Consider the following 18485-nt stretch of genomic DNA (forward strand, 5'->3'; position numbering starts at 1 on the left):
TTAGTCTAGAGACCCAGGTAATGTTCTGGGGGTCTGGCTTCAAAACCCTCAATGGCAGATGTTGGACACTGATTTCGATAAATAATCTGAGATTAAAAGTCTAGTGATGGCAATGAAACTGTCGATAAAACCCATCCGATTCACTCATGTCATTCAGGGAAGGAAATCCGTCATCTTTACCTGATCTGGTCTTTATGTGACTCCAGACCCACAAAAATGTGACTGACCCTCAACTGCTGTCTGGGCAATTAGGGATTGGCAATAAATGCTGGCCCAGCCAGTGACAGCCTCACCCCGTGAATGAATTCTATAAAAAGAAACGATGCTGCCAATACGGCCAAGTTTCTCCAGCAGTTTGTGTGTTTCAAGTCCCCAGCATCTGCAGGTTTTATTGAAGCATTCTGAACCTTGTTTATTTTAAATTAGAAAGGCAGTACAGTTACTCTCCGCTTGTCAGAGGCGCAGCAACATGTTTGCACTCAACAAGGCTCCTACTTTGATGCTGGAGGATGGTTTAATATTGGCCAAAACACTGGGAAGAACTGCCCAGCACTTCATCCAGATGCTGTCAGATGATCTTTCATGGCCATTCGACCGAGCAAACACAGCTGAGGGAGGGCATTTGGCCCATTCATTTCATTCTAACAATCAGAATAAAAACAAAGGATGAATTTTTTAACCAGATGGGTTAACAATCAAATCAGTTGTAGCAACGTACACTAACATTGCCAATATCTGCAATTGCCGCTGGTTACAATCCTATTCTGTCCTGTTGAGGCGTAGGAGGGTCTTGCTGGAAGCGAGTACTTCATTAAGGTTCACGGTAATACTAACTCTGGATCAGAAATGTTAAGCTCTTCCTCTCCAGGCCAACAGCGCAGCAAGGAAGAAAAGCTAGGTGGTGACACAGAAAGCAGTTCTCACATTCATTTCTTCGTAGTCCAGGTGCAGGAATTCCAAACCGGCTCCCCTACGATCCAAACCTTCCTCCCCTCCCATCAACGCAAATGGTTACCCCTTAAAAACGCCAACAGCCAGCACCACTCCTTCAGGTACCTGACAGCTTGAAATCGAAGGGTACCTTTCACCCCTCCTGCCAGTTAATGCTACCTGCCAGGTTTGGGCAGGATGATGTTGGTTACCTAAGCCTTGATAGTTTCTACAACCACCAGCTTTATGATGCAGGACAGCAAGACGGCTTGATCTTCACCTCAACAACCCTGAAAAGTGTGCATGTACACTCCCAGCACAATATCTGATCATCTCTTGACTGGAAAGCTCAGCTTCACTGCCAATAACCAGGAGGCCATACCAACATCTAGTGGCCCTACATAAAGTTGGGGGTTCTGGTTCCCCTGCTGTGATGAAGACTCGCTCTGAGACAGTGTGTAGGCTATACTCAAACTGCCTGCATTCATAATAAAAAAAGTGGGAGAAGTAGGTACATCTCACAACGTGGGGTGTACTGCATGACATCAGAGCACAGCCAAGGCAGGATAAATAAAACCCAATCAAGTTTGAATGTGGTAAACAAGATACTGAGTGTTCCATAACCTGCCATTAGGAAATTATTTCTGCACACCACTGGCATTGACTTCATCTTGGGAACCAGACACCGAAGGATCACAAAACGAAAGCAATGTGAAACCATTAGTAGAAATGCAATTTTTTGAGAAAGGGGTGCTAGGATGCTAATTCTTAGTTGGGGTGGACAGGGGGTACATAATTTCTATTAGATCTGGAAACTAAATGATCTCACTGCATCAAAGCACAAGGAAATATACTGGGAAAGTGCCTATAGGGTTGTAATGGAGAAATTTACTTCATTGTGAGAGAGCAAGTGGAGACAAAAAAGTGTTACCGGAACAGCTTCATAAAAAGCAGACCATAGACCACAGACAGACTCCCCCAATACGCATTTATTCAAAGACTTGCTCCAGCCATAAAAACGTCCCCAGCAGTGGTGCTTCTTAGCAGGCAAACTGTTCCATGCACAAATACAGCGACTGCTGAGGTACTGAGCTGGAATCTGCAGAAAGCCAGTGGAATACACACGCCACCAATTGATCAGAGCAGTCAAAAGCCATGGCCAATCCAATATTAGACAGTGTCGACCATCCCCAGACATTAATTCATTCAGTTTACCACTCCATACATTTCTGCGTGACCTGTTGTGCAGGAGTTTCTGCTTTATATTTTCTATCCGAGAGAGGGTATCACCAATGATTACCAACCACCTGCATTTAAAAAGCACCTCAACATTGTAAAAGGACATTCACACGAGTACAAACAAGACCAAAAATAAAAGTGGCACCATGGCCCGCAAGTGGTCAAAAGCTTGCTCAAAGAAGTAGGTAGAAAGAAACATTGTAAAAAGATGACAAAAGTAGAGGAGGAAGGAAGTTTAGGTAGGCATTCCAGAGCCTCCTGTCTTAAACGGCTTAATGAGTCATTTCAGCCTGAAGGGAGTGATTGATGCAGACCAGGCCAGAGCTGGAGCAGCAGTGAGTCAAGAGGGCTGTAGGGCTCGAAGAGATTACAGAGATGGGAGAGATGTTTTCTAAGGCTTGTTTAACACGAGGGTGAGAATGTGAATATTTCAGTAGCAAACACCGAGAATGCTGGAGAAACTCAGCAGATCTGGCGGCATCTGTGGAGCAAGTTAACGTTTTGAGGCCGGTTATGACTCTTCTTCAGTTCTGAAGATTTCAGTGCTGCTTTGGACATGAATACATCATCAGGCATTGCACACAGAAGCATTCTTAAAAATGAATTCATTCTGGGCACAGGTAAATATATTTCACATAGATAATTTTTCATAAATAAATAAATTTCCCAGTTTATCTATGCTGCAGAACAAAATTTGCGACTCCAAAGTGATGTTATTCACAAGTGAGGTCATAGAGTCATGGAGAGCTCAGAAACAGACACTTCACGCCGACCAGATATCCTAAATTAATCTAGTCCCGTTTGCCAGCATTTGACTCATATCCCTCTAAACCCTTCCTATTCATCTACCCATTCAGATGCCTTTTAAATGCTGTAATTGTATCAGCCTCCACCACTTCCTCTGGCAGCTTAATGTGCTCCTGAGATGCTGCTTGGCCTGTTGTGTTCATCCAGCTTCACACTTTGTTATCTTGGATTCTCCAGCATCTGCAGTTCCCATTATCTCTGATACAATTTATTCCATACATGTGCCACCCTCTACATGAAAAAGTTGTCCCGGAGGTCCCTTTTAAATCTTTCCTCTAACCTTAAACCTCTGCCATCTAGCTTTGGACTCCCCAGCCATTGGGGAAAAAGACTTTGGCTATTCACCCTATCCATGCCTCTCATGATTTTATGAGCCTCTATAAGATCACCTCTCAGCCTCTGACACTACAGGCTTCCGTGTTCAAACGATCTGCATCCTCCACACCATCAATATATGGCACAACTCAACAATTTTGCTCCATTATCTTTGAGAATTGGGAAGGATAAATGTGGCACTTCACTTTTGTATGGGGCAAATGGCACTTCATGTGAGAGATGTCCCCTCACATACGCTCGGTGATCAGCAGAATAAGCCCCAAGATCAAAAAGAAACAATGATCATCTGCACTGTTTCAGCAATGTCACTTCCAGAATTTTAATCATACAGAAAACAGAGATAGGAAATACTTGTCATACAAATCCTCACTGCCCTGCTGGTGTTCACTGTTCAACTTCAGTCATGGAGAACAAACAACTGGGTAAGGAACTAGCAGCCAGCTGTGGAGGTGGACACTGAGATGCACCAACAATTTGCATTGATATATATATAACACACACACACACACACACACACACACAGCGAAAAAGAGAATAAAATTAGCAGTGAAGGGTTAAAGCAAAGAAGCCAGCGGGAATATTCAAATCAATCATTCTGAAAACTGATTCTTTATCCCCCCAATTCAGGAAAAGTACAGTGGTTTTTAAACAGGGGGCTGAGATAATTGCAATCTCCAGCTGGCATTAGGTGCCTTCCCTGCACCAAAACAAAAATGTCACCAGCTTTGATCACCTTTACTTCCTCTCCTGTGCTGAAGCACTCTGTGTATTCTAACTGAGCCCTTTTCATCTTACTTGGAGGTGGGGGCAGGTGGGTAGAAGATACAAAAAGAGTGAGAGAGACAAAGAAGAAAGGAGTGAGAGAGAAAAAAAGAAAGAGAGACAGAGACCGACAGAGAGGGAGGAAAAGAGAGAAAGAAAGAAAGAAAAAAGGGGGGGGGGGGAAAGAGAGGGAGGGAGAAGAGAAGAAAGAGGTTTAACAATCTGACATTTGAACAGGTAACGGTCACTGACGCCATGTACTCTTCCATCCCTCCTGCATCTAAGCTTCGCTGTAATTCATAAACAGTTCAGCACCTTCAGCTGTAGTTGCCAATATGTGAATCATGATTCAATGGCAGCAATCATACTTCAGAGAGAGGTGTCATGGGTATGAGATTCAGTCCAGAGATTTAAGCATTTACACGTCAGCTCAGGGATTGCTGCCAATGTTGAAGGCGAATGTAGAAGATCCTTTGCACAAATTACAGCAGTAGGCAATGTCCTCAGCATCCTGGCCATGTTTTATCCCTCAATCTACATAAATCTTGAAAAGGAGCCTTGTCTAGTCACCCACTGAATCATTCTCTGCAAACACTAGTTAATACTTCCACGCATTATAGCTGGAGGGTTGTTTAATCTCCCAAAACTGAAAACTGCATAAGCCATGCTGTGCTCTGGAACATCCTTGAAATTACAAAAGGCAACTTGTAAATGCAAGGCAACATGGTGTGGAGCTGGATGAACACAGCAGGCCAAGCAGCATCTTCAGAGCAGGAAAGCTGATGTTTCGGTCCTAGACCCTTCATCAGAAATGGGGGAGGGGAAGGGGTTCTGAAATAAATAGGGAGGGAGGGGGAGGTAGATAGAAGATGGATAGAGGAGAAGATAGGTGGAGAGGAGACAGACAGCTCAAAGAGGTGGGGATGGAGCCAGTAAAGGTGAGGAGACAGGGAGGAGATAGGTCCGTCCTCCCTGGACTGACAGGTCAAGGGGGCAAGATGAGGTTAGTAGGTAGGAAATGGGGGTAGGGGTTGAGGTGGGAGAAGGGGATGGGTGGGAGGAAGGACAGGTTAGGGAAGCGGGGATAAGCTGGGCTGGTTTTGGGATGCGGTGGGGGCGAGGGGAGATTTTGAAGCTTGTGAAATCCATATTGATACCACTGGGCTGCAGGTTTCCCAAGTGGAATATGAGTTGCTGTTCCTGCAACCATCATTGTGGCACTGCAGGAGGCCCAGGGTGGACATGTCATCTGAGAAATGGAAAGGGGATTTGAAATGGTTCACGACGGGGAGGTGCAGTTGTTTGTTGCGAACCAAGTGTAGGTGTTCTGCAAAGCAGTCCCCAAGCCTCCACTTGGTTTCCCTGATGTAGAAGAGGCCACAGCGGGTACAGTGGATGCAGTTTACCACATTGGCAGATGTGCAGGTGAGTGCCAGAACGATGCCACTCGAAGGTTGCAGGAACAGCAACCCATATTTCACTTGGGAACTCTGCAGCCCAATGGTATCAAAATGGATTTCACACGCTTCAAAAACTCCCCTCCCCCCACCGCATCCCAAAACCAGCCCAGCTCATCCCCGCCTCCATAACTTCTTTTTCCTCTCACCTATCCCCTCCTCCCACCGCAAGCCACACCGCGGTTTCCTACCTACTAACCTTATCCCGCCCCCTTGACCTGTCCGTACTCCCTGGACTGACCTATCCCCTCCCTACCTCCCCACCTATACTCACCTTTACTGGTTCCATCCCCACCCCTTTAACTTGTCTGTCTCCTCTCCACCTATCTTCTCCTGTATCCATCTTCAATCCACCGCCCCCTCTCTCTCTATTTATTTCAGAACCCTCCTCCCTTCCCCCATTTCTGACGAGGGGTCTTGGCCCGAAACATCAACTTTCCTGCTGCTATGCTGCTGCTTGGCCTGCTGTGTTCATCCAGGTCCACACCTCGTTATCGCGGATTCTCCAGCATCTGCAGTTCCTATTATCTCTGATATAAATGCAAGGCCTTCTTTCTTCAATTCATGCTTTCCCTCAATCACGAGCTACCATATAGAGGTCGATAAAGTCATGAGAGACACACAGATAGAGAGACAAGTTTTCCTCAAGGTCAGCGAGTCTAAAATTAGAGGGCATAGGTTTAAAGTGAGAGGGAGGAGATACAAAAGGGTTGAGGGGGGAAATTTTCTGCAAACACAGGGTAATGAATGTCTACAGTGGGCTATCAGAGGTAGTGGTGGTGGGGAATACACTGTTGTCATTAAAGAAACAGTTAGACAGGTGCACAGATGGGATAGGTACACAGGGAAATGGGGCTAGAATCATTGTGCAAACTGAGCAGCATGAGCAAGTTGGGTCGAAGGGCCAGTTTCCATGTTATCAACCTCTATGATCTTTAACTCAACTTTCTCCACCAACCTTCTTCGCAAAATCTCCATTTTAAAACTGAAATTTTATATCTGCAAATTATTTCCTCTTCATTTATTATACTCTTTCCAATTTTGGTAGTAGCCTGGACTGTGAATTTCAGCCCTGCTCTGGTTTCCCAGCACAACAGCTTATTGGTGATATTGTGTCCCACTTAACAGAAGTCCAGACTGAAACTCAGTGGAATTCAGAATGAGAGAGGATCTCTGAAGTGTATAAATTACTGCGAGATGGATAGAATGACACAGGAATTGTATTTCTTCTGGCCTGGTGGAGGATTGGGAATGAGGGGATGGAGATTCCGGAACAAGGATGTCACAGGCTCAGAAAATGGGACAAGCGAAAGCGGACCGAGATGAACCCTTTCTTCAGAGAGTGGCGAACCTCTGGAATTCTTCATCACAGAAGGCTATGGAGGACAAGTTGCTGAATTTGTTTAAGAAAGAAAAAGAGTAGATTTCTACAGATTGAGTTGTCAAGTGGTATGAGGAAGAGATTGGGAGTGAGTCATTGACACAGAGTTGGCCATGATCATGTTGAATAACAGAGCAGGCGTGATGGGCTGAATGGCCTAGACTTGCTCCCAATTTATGTAGACCCAGGAAGTCAAATCAATTTTGGCTCTATCTTCATCAAAATTCTATTAGGGTAGACTCCCCCATTTTCCTGCTTTTGGTTTGGCATGATGATTTTGAAAAGATCATGTCAGCACAACATCGAGGGCCATAGGGCCTGTTCTGCATTGTACTGTTCTATGTTCTATGAGACATTAAAGAAAACTCCCTCTAGACTGCATATTTCTCATGTTCATTACTGCACGGATTTTTTTTTAAATTCAGGCATAGATGAGGGTGTTGTTGTCTCAGCCAGCATCTACTGCCTATCCCCAGTTACCCAGAAGATAGTTAAGAGGCAACCATGGTGACCAAACCAGGTAAGGACAGCTGTTTTCATCCCTAAAAGGGATTAGTGAACCGGATGGGTCATTTCCCCCAAAACAATCAACACGGTCATTATCAGACTCTTAATTTCAAACTTTTATAGGGTTCACAATTCACCATCTGCTGTAGCAGGATTTGAACCCAGGTCCCCTTTAGCCCATGGATTAACAGTCTGGCGACAATACCGCTAAGCCATTGTCTCCCCTGTATCCAACAAGTTTACACACAACAGCCTGAGCTCATGTCTGTTACTTTTCTGCTCTGCATTGGCTATTCTAATGTTTGGGTTCACCTCCCATTACTATCCTCCATAAAATGGAGCACAGGAAGACACATGGCTGTCCATATCTGACCTGACTTTAAACCTCACTCAAAACACTCGCAGCCCGGTAACGTCTCGATTTTAAATCCTTCCCTTTCTTTTCTTTTTAAATTCCTCCTCAGTTTTGCCACTCGCTATCCTGCTGCCCCCGCCAACTCTCCCTTCTCCAAGTCCAGCGTACCCTCACAGGTCATGAGCGCCCTTCATTAATCGCTCTGGCACTGACAGCCATGCCTTCAGCTGCAAAGGCCTCAAGTTCTCAAAATTTCCTCCCTTGACCTTTCTGCCTGTCATCCCCACATCATCATTCCTCAAGAAATCCTTCAAACCTCTCTTTGATCAAACCTGTCAATTATATCTCCTTAAGTGGTTCAGAGTAGAAGTTCATTTGATAACACTCCCATGAAGCACCTTGCATACTTTATTACATGAAAGCTATCCAAGTCATTAGTCACAGGCCACAGTTTGAATACAGAGAACAGTTTTGGGCCCCTTATCCAAGAAAATACATACTGGCATTGGAGACAGTCCACAGAAGAATCACTAAGCTGATACCAAGTATGAAGGGACTATCTCATAAGGAGATGTTGAGAAGGTTGGATCTGTACTTACTGGGATGTAGAAGAATGACAGATGACCTCATCGAAACAATAAGAGATCCTTATGGAAATTAGCAGGGTAGATGCAGAAAACGGTTGGTTCCCCTTGTGGAAGGGTCTAGGACCAGAGGGCATCTCCTCAGAGCAAGGGGTCACCTGTTTAAGCCAGAGGTGAGGAGGAATTTCCATTCGTGGAGAGTTAAGAGTCTGTGGAATTCTCTACTCTCAGGTTGGAATATTCGAGTATATTCAAGCCCGAGACAGACAGATTTTTACTCAGTAAATGGAATCAAGCATTATGGGGAAAAGGCAGGAAAAATGGAACATGGAACATAGAACATAGCACGGTACAGCACAGTAAAAGCCCACGATGCTGTGCCGAGCTTTTACCTTTATCCTAAGGTCTGTATAACCTCCAACCCTACCTTATACTATCATCCATATGCCGATCTAAACAGCTGCTTAAAAGCCACCAATAAAGGCCAACTCCACTACCCTCTCTAGCAATGCATTCCAGGCCCCTACCACTCTCGAGTAAAGAACCTACCTCTGACATCTCCCCTATATCTACCTCCACTCGCTTTAAAACTGGGGTTGAGAATTGTTGATCTCATGGAATGGTAGAAAAAAGGAATGGAAGTAGGCCATTCAGCCCACTGAGTCCATGATCTGATTTTACATTAGATAAATGCAAGTATTAGTATGGTCTACTTCTAGCCTGTGTGTTTGCAGGTCACTACCCCTGCAATAATACAGGGACGTAATGTGATTTCCTTTCTAAAAGATCAGGTGTTGGCTGTTTTCGGTCAGCAGCTCTTCAATGCATTGATTCCTGCAAGCTAATTTTTAACTTGAACAGGAAACTGGGAGATGTGGCCAAGCAGACTGACCCTCCGAAGTCGCTCAAAGCTGTTTGACATGGCAGAAGTATCTGGTCTCAAAGCAATGCTGCACCAGCCGGTGAACTGTTGAGATTGGCACTTTACCCTGGCAGTTTTACAGATGTTATATCAACTCCAGTCACTAGTTTCTAGTTAGCTTCACACATTAAAAAAAGAACATTTGCCAGAGACTTCACAGGTGACACTTATAAGAGACATTTGTAAGCCAAGCACAAGGGCAATAACCCGTTAAAACCACCATGCATTCACAACTATAATCCCAAGTGACACTAAACCTATTCCAGGCTGCACCAAAATCACTCCAGTCAAAGCTACTAAATATTCGCTTTAACGAAAAAAACTTGCATTTGATCTTGATGACAGAAGCGAAACATTTAAAATATGAAGCAAGGATGAAACAAAGAACATAGATGCAGTAAGTATTTAATTTGAGGATTTTTTTCTTCCGTACCCCAAATCACAACAAGCTCACAATAGAAAGAGAGCACCAGAAATGCACAGCAGGTCAATAGTCAAGAACTTGCAAAAGCAAAGAGCCTATATGCTTACAGCAAAATTTTCAACAAGCCCACTGCAGCCAATTAATTTATTTTGGAAGTGCAGTCACAGACATAATGTGGGAAATGCAATCGGTGCACAGCAACATCCTGCAAATAGCAGAGATAATGGGAACTGCAGATGCTGGAGAATCCAAGATAATAAAATGTGAGGCTGGATGAACACAGCAGGCCAAGCAGCATCTCAGGAGCACAAAAGCTGACGTTTCAGGGCTAGACCCTTCATCAGAGCCTGAAACGTCAGCTTTTGTGCTCCTGAGATGCTGCTTGGCCTGCTGTGTTCATCCAGCCTCACATTTTATTATCCTGCAAATAGCAGTACTGTTTTAGTGGCCAGATAAATGTCTTTTCTCTTCACACTGAAGTTTGGGGTCAGAAGGAATAAATAAATAGGCCAGGACACCAGAGAGAATTGAAATTTTTAAAAAAGCAGGGAACTGAAATTTTTAAAAGAAAAGTGGGGAACTGAAATAAAAGTGGGAAAATTCAGATGCTGGACATCTGAAATAAACAAAATAGGAATTCCTAGATACAGCCAGCAGGAATAGACAAGATAGCAGCTGTTTCCACCAGCTGGTGAAACTGGAGCTAGGGGGAGCAGATGGAGGACACACAGATTTGAGGAGGAACTTTGTCACCCAAGAGGGTTTTGAATCTGTGGAATTCTCTTCCCACTGACACAGTTAAGGCTACCTCGTTGAATGCTTTTGAAGGCAAACATAGATAGATTTTTGAACGATAAAGGAATTACAGGTTATGGTGAGTGGGCAGATAAGCGGAGCTGAATCCATGAAAAGATCAGCCATAGTCTTATTGAATAGTGGAGCAAGCTTGATGGGCCAGGTGGCCTACTCCTGCTCCTGTTTCTTACGTAGGATTGTAGAATTCCCACAGTATGGAAGTAGGCCATTTGGCCCATCAAGGCCACAGTGTCCCTCTGAAGAGCATCCCAGCCAGGTCCACCTGTATTTGCTATGGCTAATCCACACAACCCTGGACACTGAGGCAAATGAACATGGCCAATCCACCTAACCTACACATCTTTGGACTGTGGGAGGAACTGGAGTGCCTGGAGGAAACCCATGCAGATACGGCGAGAACCCCACACAGACAGTCACTTGAGGCTGGAATGGAACTTGGGTCCCTGGTGCTGTGATGCAGTAGTGTTAACCACAGCCTCCATTGCCAGCTAAAATTAACAGTTGTGTGTCCAGAGACCCTTCTTCAGAACTAGGTCACTGGACTTGAAGCAGTAATTCTGTTTTCTCTCCAGAAGTGCTGCCTGACCTGATAAGTTCCTCCAGCAAATCGCTGTTTGAAGAGAAGACCCCAGATCTTCATACACAGTGCTGTGGAGTTTCTCACTCCAACACAAAAGGTAGTCTGGGCCTTGGCTCAATGTCTCATCTGAGAGACACTTTTTTTTTTAAAAACTGGAAATGCTCTATCAGAACTTTACCAGACAGACAGACAGTCAAGATTTTGTGCTCAGTGTATGAAACAGCGCTCACAACCAGAATATTTTGATCCCAAGGTGAGATATCTACCACTGAACCGGTAAATTTTGGAGACAACTTGCCTCGTTCAAAACATTAACCCACTGGTCTCATCTTTCTAGTATACTCTTGCTAGTACTTCCAAACTTAAATTTCAAATTTCAGCTTCCTAGTCACAGGCAGTACCCCTGATGTGTAAAAGATTTTTTTTCAGAATATCAGTATTTCTAGTTGTTTCATGGCTGCAAATCATATAATTGGCACCTGTGTAAGATGCAGCAGTGCACACATGCAGAGGGGGCTAGTTTAAAGTTTTGGCAGAGATCTGTAGCTTGGGTTGTGGATGAAGTTGCTGATTTGCTCGCCGAGCTGGCATGTTTTTTGGTCGGGACCCGAAACGTCAACTTTTCTGCTCCTCTGATGCTGCCTGGCCTGCTGCATTCCACCAGCTCCACACTGTGCTATCTCAGACGCCAGTGTTTTTTGTTCAGATGTTTTCATCACCATGTTAGGTGTCATCAACAGTGGAGCCTCCAAAGAAGCAATATTATTCTACTCCACTTGAAATTTATACTGTCCAGTCCGTTATGGTGAGCACTGTCATTTCCGGTTTGGGGTCCAACGCTACATGTTTGTTGATCGAAGTATGGGTGGAGAACTATGCCTCTAGGAATTCCCATGTGCATCTATGGTTACTTTGTCCCAGTTAAATTGATGACCTTTCGTTGTCTGAATATACAGATATTAACAAGAGTTTCATCGTGCTGTTTTGCTGCTAGCTGATGTTTGTGTATTCTGACGGGTAGTTTCCTTCCTGTCTGTCCAATGTAATGTTTGTGGCAGTCGTTGCATCGCATTTTTGTAAACCATGTTCCTTCTGCATGTTGTGGGAATGGGGTCTTTCTAACTTGTAAGTGTCTGTGGTAAAGAGGCTGAGTGTTTGTGGACCACCATGACTCCCAATCATCTTGGCAGTCTTTTCTTTGTCAGTTCCGATATGTTCCTGATGTAGGGCAGTGTGGTCAATGTGTTAGGGCGTACTGTCCCTTCCTGTTGCATCTGCGGATGAAGTTGCGGGGATATCCGTTTAAAGCAAGGATCTTGTATAAGTGTTCTTCCTCTCTCCTGCGTAGTTCCGGAGAGTTGCAGTGTGTCCTGGCCCACTTAAATAGTGTCCTTACGGAGACACGTTTGTGGACAGCAACCACCCCAAAATGTCCATACAGATCAAAAAACAGAAATGACAGTACTCACCACAACAGACTGGAGAGTGTAAATTCCAAGTGGAGTGGAACAACATTGCTTCATCAGAGGTCCCACTGATATCACCTAGCACGGTGATGAAACGTCTGAACGAAAAACAAGCCAGCTCGGCAAGCAAGTCAACAATCTCAGACGGGTCAAGTGAAATATCTACCATTGCCCGATGTTATGGACCAGAGCAGTCCCCCTCAAAATACATTAAGGTGGTAGCCTAGAGCCTAACTTTTTCCTATTTTAAAAGGTAAACGTAAGGTGCTGTGTTCCAGATGTAATTTGATTAATGGGACTACTCGACATTAACTGAAATACAATTTATTCATACATTATAGTTAAAATACATCAAAAGAAAAGAATAAAGAAAAGAATAGGGTTAGCTGTAACTCTACTTGAATGCTTATCAAAAAATAATAGACACAGTAACTATTACTAAATGAACTGTCCCAAAATAGTAACATCCCACAAACACACACTTGGCAAAAGGCAAATTCAAAAAAAAAAACCAGACTGGAGTACTGCATGTGAGACAATAAATATCAAAAAACAATTCAGAGAGAAAGCAAGACCGTGAGAAAAGCAGCCAAGAGCTTCACTGCCTTCCAACCCTGCTGAGAACCCAACAGCTGTTGAAAGCTAAAACCAAAAGACCTGGTTCTGTGGGCGTTTTCCACACCCATTCAGGTTGCTTCTATTGTTCCATTTTTAAAAAAAGCACACAAGGCTTCACAAATTGTTTATATTCTCGGAGACTGGCCTTCACCTGTCCCTCAATCTTGCTCTCAAAGAAATCACTTCTTCAAGCCACAGCATCGTCACACAGACACCTTCATTATTAGAGAAAGCAGGGATTCAACAAATGTCGAATTCAAACGAAATTCAGCATTTGCAAGTGTTTATGTGTTGCATGAATCTGAAATGACTTTTATTCAGAATAGGCTCTGCCACAGGACAGCAATCATTTCTTATGGGTTCAGCTCTGTTCAGAGACACCTCATGGACCAAAGAAGGGCCTCTGGCTTCAGATTTTCACATTTCCAACATTTTAAATTCTTGGCTCGGGACTTCTTTGCTAATTCTTTCTGGTCACCTTTTTTATCCCTTTCCCATGGGTTTCCTGCTAATGTGAGAGAACCAGAGGTGCCCTATTCCTTTGCATGAAGGAACGGAATATTCTTCACTTTTCTTCGGATACTGAAGGTGCTGTGGCACCAGCGCTTCTCCACATCAACCGTGTTGCCAGAGCTTTCTTTATTGCAGCTAGAGATGTCCCCTTGAGATTGCCGCAATCCCTCACAACCCTATTGCCACATCCTGGGCAATAGCTGCAAATGCTCAGTCCCACCTGCATGTGTGCAGGTGGCCGTCTCTGTCAGCCATCTTGGATTTTGTACCATTTCACCCCAATTGTTTTTTCCAATTCCTAGGTTGATTTGTACATTTCACTTCCTTGACGTTTTTACATTCACATTCTAACTCCTATCCAATTAGATTCCAAAACTTCATTTTACTTCTCAGTGCAATTTCAAATCAACACACTCCAAGTAACTCTGTCATTTCATTTTCAAAGGCAAACAGCAAAGTCAATCTGCTATCAAATCAAAGAGAAATCTCACACCCAAACCAAAGTTTGGGTGGCATAATTCATAAACACAATTACTAATATCCCTGTCACAATATAATTATCACAAGCTTTAAAATATAGCAAGAGATATTGTGCATTGACTTCATGATTTTCTTTCATTGTAGTTGAGTATGAAATGTTATAACAGATTAACTTTTTTAAAATAATGCTGTAACTGATACTTAACATGTATTGACACTAGTTATGGTTATGTTTTCCTTTGATCAAAAATATAAACTTATAAAATTTGCAAAATATATATTACAAAACATTCCAGATTAAAGATTACAGAAAATACAATAAACTTTAAATTTTTGCTATAAGTGCATTCACTCTGGAGGTGCCTCAATACAAATGCCTTATTCTTAATGATTACAGTATAAATTCAACACTCCGCGAGCAGTTCATCAGCTTGTCAACTTTGACCCACACTACAATCCCGTTTCATACATTTGGTAGGTTCATTCGCTCTTTTGAGTTAAATTGTTACTTCAACCGGTCAATTAGTGGCTGTGGACTTAGCTCCTTGATGTCAGTTGACAGCGAGCTACTTCCTCCAAAGCATGAGGCAAACAGGGAGAGGGAAAAAAATGAATGGGGTGGGGGGGGACGGAAAGTTGGAAGAAAGTCGAGAGGCGCGGGCGAGGGCGCGAGGTGTGGAGCGCAGCAAGTGAAATTAGATGGAAAGAAAACACAGACGAGAAAAAAAACCACGAATAGTATCAACCTCTCATCTGCAGAAAGAAACAAGCAGCCGACAGATGAACCATTCACCTTGCAAATATTACATGGCCCGTTGTGGAGACAGTTGCACATTTCTTCAGTTTAGCATGGGCACTGAAATTCTGCTCAGTGAGTCTTCAGTTTTCCCACTGTGCCCTCAGACAGACACCAGCAAAACCTTCCAGAGAAGCTAGGTCTCACCTCCCTCTCAAATCACAGCCCTTTAAAATGTAACGTTAGTGGCATGTCACTGTAGATTGATGGGAGCGAGTTTGAGAGTTCACAGCAGCTGCCTTCCAAATCCAAATATGCAAGTTCTTTAATAATAATCACTCGGCAGGCAATTAGAATTCAGAAATTCAATTTTCAGAACAGCAAGCAATAAAACTGAGTTTGATAAATCTGACTAATTGATAGGCTAGCACAAGGCAAATGTTCAAGTGATTAAATAACAGCCTTTGGAGGTAGGACACATTGTCAGATCTGTACATGACTGCGGTTTCTCAAGATGTCACTGGCTCAGTGCCCCTTGAAGCAGTCCAAGATTCGGCTGTAAAAACAGTTGTGATACACAAGGGCAGTGGAGATTCACGAAAAAGATTTGTGCCTGGTTCAGGCAATATACATAGCCTGGCCAGTGTTGCCCACATACAGACATCAAGTTAGAGGAGGGGATAGGTGGGAGGAAGAACAGGTTAGGAAGGCAGGAATGAGCTGGGCTGGTTTCGGGATGCGGTGGGGGAGGGGAGATTTTGAAGCTGGTGAAGTCCACATTGATACCATTGGGCTGCAGGGTTCCCAAGCGGAATAAGAGTTGCTGTTCCTGCAACCTTCGGGTGGCATCGTTGTGGCACTGCAGGACGCCCATGATGGACATGTCGTCTGCGGAATGGGAGGAGGAGTTGAAATCGTTCACGACTGGGAGGTGCAGTTGTTTAGTGTGAACAAGCTTCAAAATCTCCCCTCCCCCTACTGCATCCCTAAACCAGCCCAGCTCATTCCTGCCTTCCTAACCTGTTCTTCCTCCCACCTATCCGCTCCTCCCACTTCAAGCCTCACCCCCATCTCCTACCTACTAACCTCATCCCGCCCCGTTGACCTGTCCGACCTTCCTGGGCTGACCCATCTCATCCCTACCTCTCCACCTACACCCATCTTTACTGGCTCCATTCCCACCTCTTTGACCGGTCTGTCTCCTCTCCAACAATCTTCTCCTCTATCCATCGTCGATCCACCTCTCCCCGCTCCCTATTTAGTTCAGAACCCTCTTCCCCTCCCCCATTTCTGAAGGTGGGTCTAGGCCCGAAACATCCGGCTTCCTGCTCCTCTGATGCCGCTTGGCCTGCTGTGTTCATCCAGCTCTACACCTTGTTATCTTTATTGAATATGATATGCCCAAAATGCAGTCAGATCCCCATCTAGTTAAGGTGTATCCAGCTGCCAACTAATTCTGTAGCTCCTAAATTAAGGCTCGCATCACAGTGATAGCGTCACCACCTCTGTCCCAGGAGGCTTGGGTTCAATTCCCACCTGCTCCAGGGTGTACTGTAACACATCTGAATAGTTTGGTTAAAAATATCAATAGCTTTTGTGCAGCCTCCAACAGTGCTGTCAGTATAACATAGAAGAGAGTTCAAGACAGCTCGTCACTTCCTCAAAAAGGTACTATAGTTGGTTTAAAAATAAAATGGCCTTGCTATCAATACCCACATCCCACACAACAGAAAAAAATCTTGTACTGGTGCCTAAAGTAACAACCATAACTTAATGGTGGATTCCCCGTTCCATCTACTAGTTGCCCTCAGAAGATGCAATTATTGTTTGAAGAGTAACCTGGAGGGAAAAGAAGCAGATAGCGACAGTTTTTCTGAAAACGGAGGAATCACTCACCTGCAACATGCAACTGAGGCCGTAAACTAAAGGGCGATGCTGCGGGCACGAATGGAAATCCGAGAAGGCCGATTGCACTGGGCTCATTACTACAGCAGGAGCAGCGGGACTAGGAGCAGCCAGAGGGACATTATTTGGTCCAATGATCACATGAGGAGAGTGTGCAGTTACAAGGTTTGCAGAGTTTTCACTCAGAAGAACGGAAAGCCTCCTGGCACAGAAATAGGCAAGGCGACGGGATAAATAAGCCGACTGAACAAACTCTTCAGAATACTGAAAGAAAGCAAAAGATTATTGGGTAGATCTTGCTGTACAAGACATTTTGCAGTTGTTTGATACCTAATTTGCTGCCCTGCAACCTACTTGTATAAGAAGCAGCAGTCTCATGCTGGCTTCCAGTCTAATACTTCAGACCCTGTAAGAAGTAGGAGCAGAAGTAGGCCATTCAGCCCACAGAATCTACCCCATCATTCAATGAGACCATGGCTGATCTGATAATCCTCAACTCCACTTTCCTGCCTTGTTCCAACATTTGTTTATTTATTTACTTACTGATTAAAATCTGTCTTAGTCTTGTGTTAACTAAAAACCCCAGCCTCAAATGCCCTCTACAGTGAAGAATTCCACAGACTTCCTACCCTCTGAGCAAAGAAATTCCTCATCTGTTTTAAAATGGACAAGCCATTATTCTGAAGTTATACCCTCTGGCCCTGGACTGTCCCACAAAGGAGAAACAGCCAACCTGTCATACAGTCATACAGCACAGAAACAGACCCTCCGGTCTGACCCATCCATGCTGACCAAGTTTCCCAAACTAACTAAGTCCCATTTACCAGTGTTTGAATCAAATCCCTCTAAACCTTCCCTATGCAAGTGCCTATCCAAATGTGTTTCGAATGTTGTAACTATACTTGCACCTAATACTTCCTCTGGCAGTTCAATCCACATACGAACCACCCAGTGTGTGAAAAAGTTGCCCCTCAGGACCTTTTTAAAATCTGACCCAAAACGTTAACTCTGTTTTTTCCTTCACAGATGCTGCCAGGCCTGCTGAACTTTTCCAGCAACTTCTGTTTTTGTTCCCGATTTACAGCATCTGCAGTTCTTTCGGTTCTTTTTAAATTTTCCTCATCTCACCTTAAAAAACAAACAAACAATCTTCTCCAGTTCACAACTCACTCACCCTTGAGAAATGATCTTTGCTTTTTACCTTATCTATGCCCCTCAATTTTACAAACCTTTATACAGGTCACCTCTCCCTCAACCTCCTGTGCTGCAGTGAATCAAGTCCAGCCTCTCCTTATAACTCAAACCCTCCATTCCCAGCAACATCCTGGTAAATCTTCCTCAGCCCTCCCTATCCTTGCTATTGCAGAGCAACCAAAACTATACATTGTACTCCAAAATGGCCTCACTAACGTCCTGTACAACTCCAATATTCAATGGTCTAAGCAATGAAGGTAAGAGTGTTAAACTCCTTCTTAAACATCCTGTCTACCTATGATATATCTTTCAGAAGAAAGATGTACCCTAGCCCCTAGGTGCCTCTGTGTAACACTACAACCCAGGGCACTACCATTAGCTGTACAAGTCCTGCCCTTGTTTGTTTTACAAAAATGCAATATTGATGTTTATCCAAATTAAACTCCGTCTGCCACTCCTCAGCCCATTGGCCC

At 44.1% G+C, this 18485-nt stretch overlaps 1 protein-coding gene across 4 annotated transcripts in view; it reads right to left on the reverse strand.

Annotated features, from left to right (window-relative positions):
• LOC125457561 (mediator of RNA polymerase II transcription subunit 12-like protein) overlaps positions 1-18485 on the reverse strand; it is a 568603-nt gene that overhangs the window by 436425 nt on the left and 113693 nt on the right. For all 4 annotated transcript variants that reach the window (XM_048541933.2, XM_048541934.2, XM_048541932.2 and 1 more), the window contains exon 8: positions 16810-17082. In XM_048541933.2, coding sequence (XP_048397890.2) covers positions 16810-17082 — 273 coding nt within the window. The remainder of the gene's footprint in view (positions 1-16809; positions 17083-18485) is intronic.

This window comes from Stegostoma tigrinum, chromosome 14 (assembly GCF_030684315.1).
Source record: "Stegostoma tigrinum isolate sSteTig4 chromosome 14, sSteTig4.hap1, whole genome shotgun sequence".
NCBI classification, from domain to species: domain Eukaryota; kingdom Metazoa; phylum Chordata; class Chondrichthyes; order Orectolobiformes; family Stegostomatidae; genus Stegostoma; species Stegostoma tigrinum.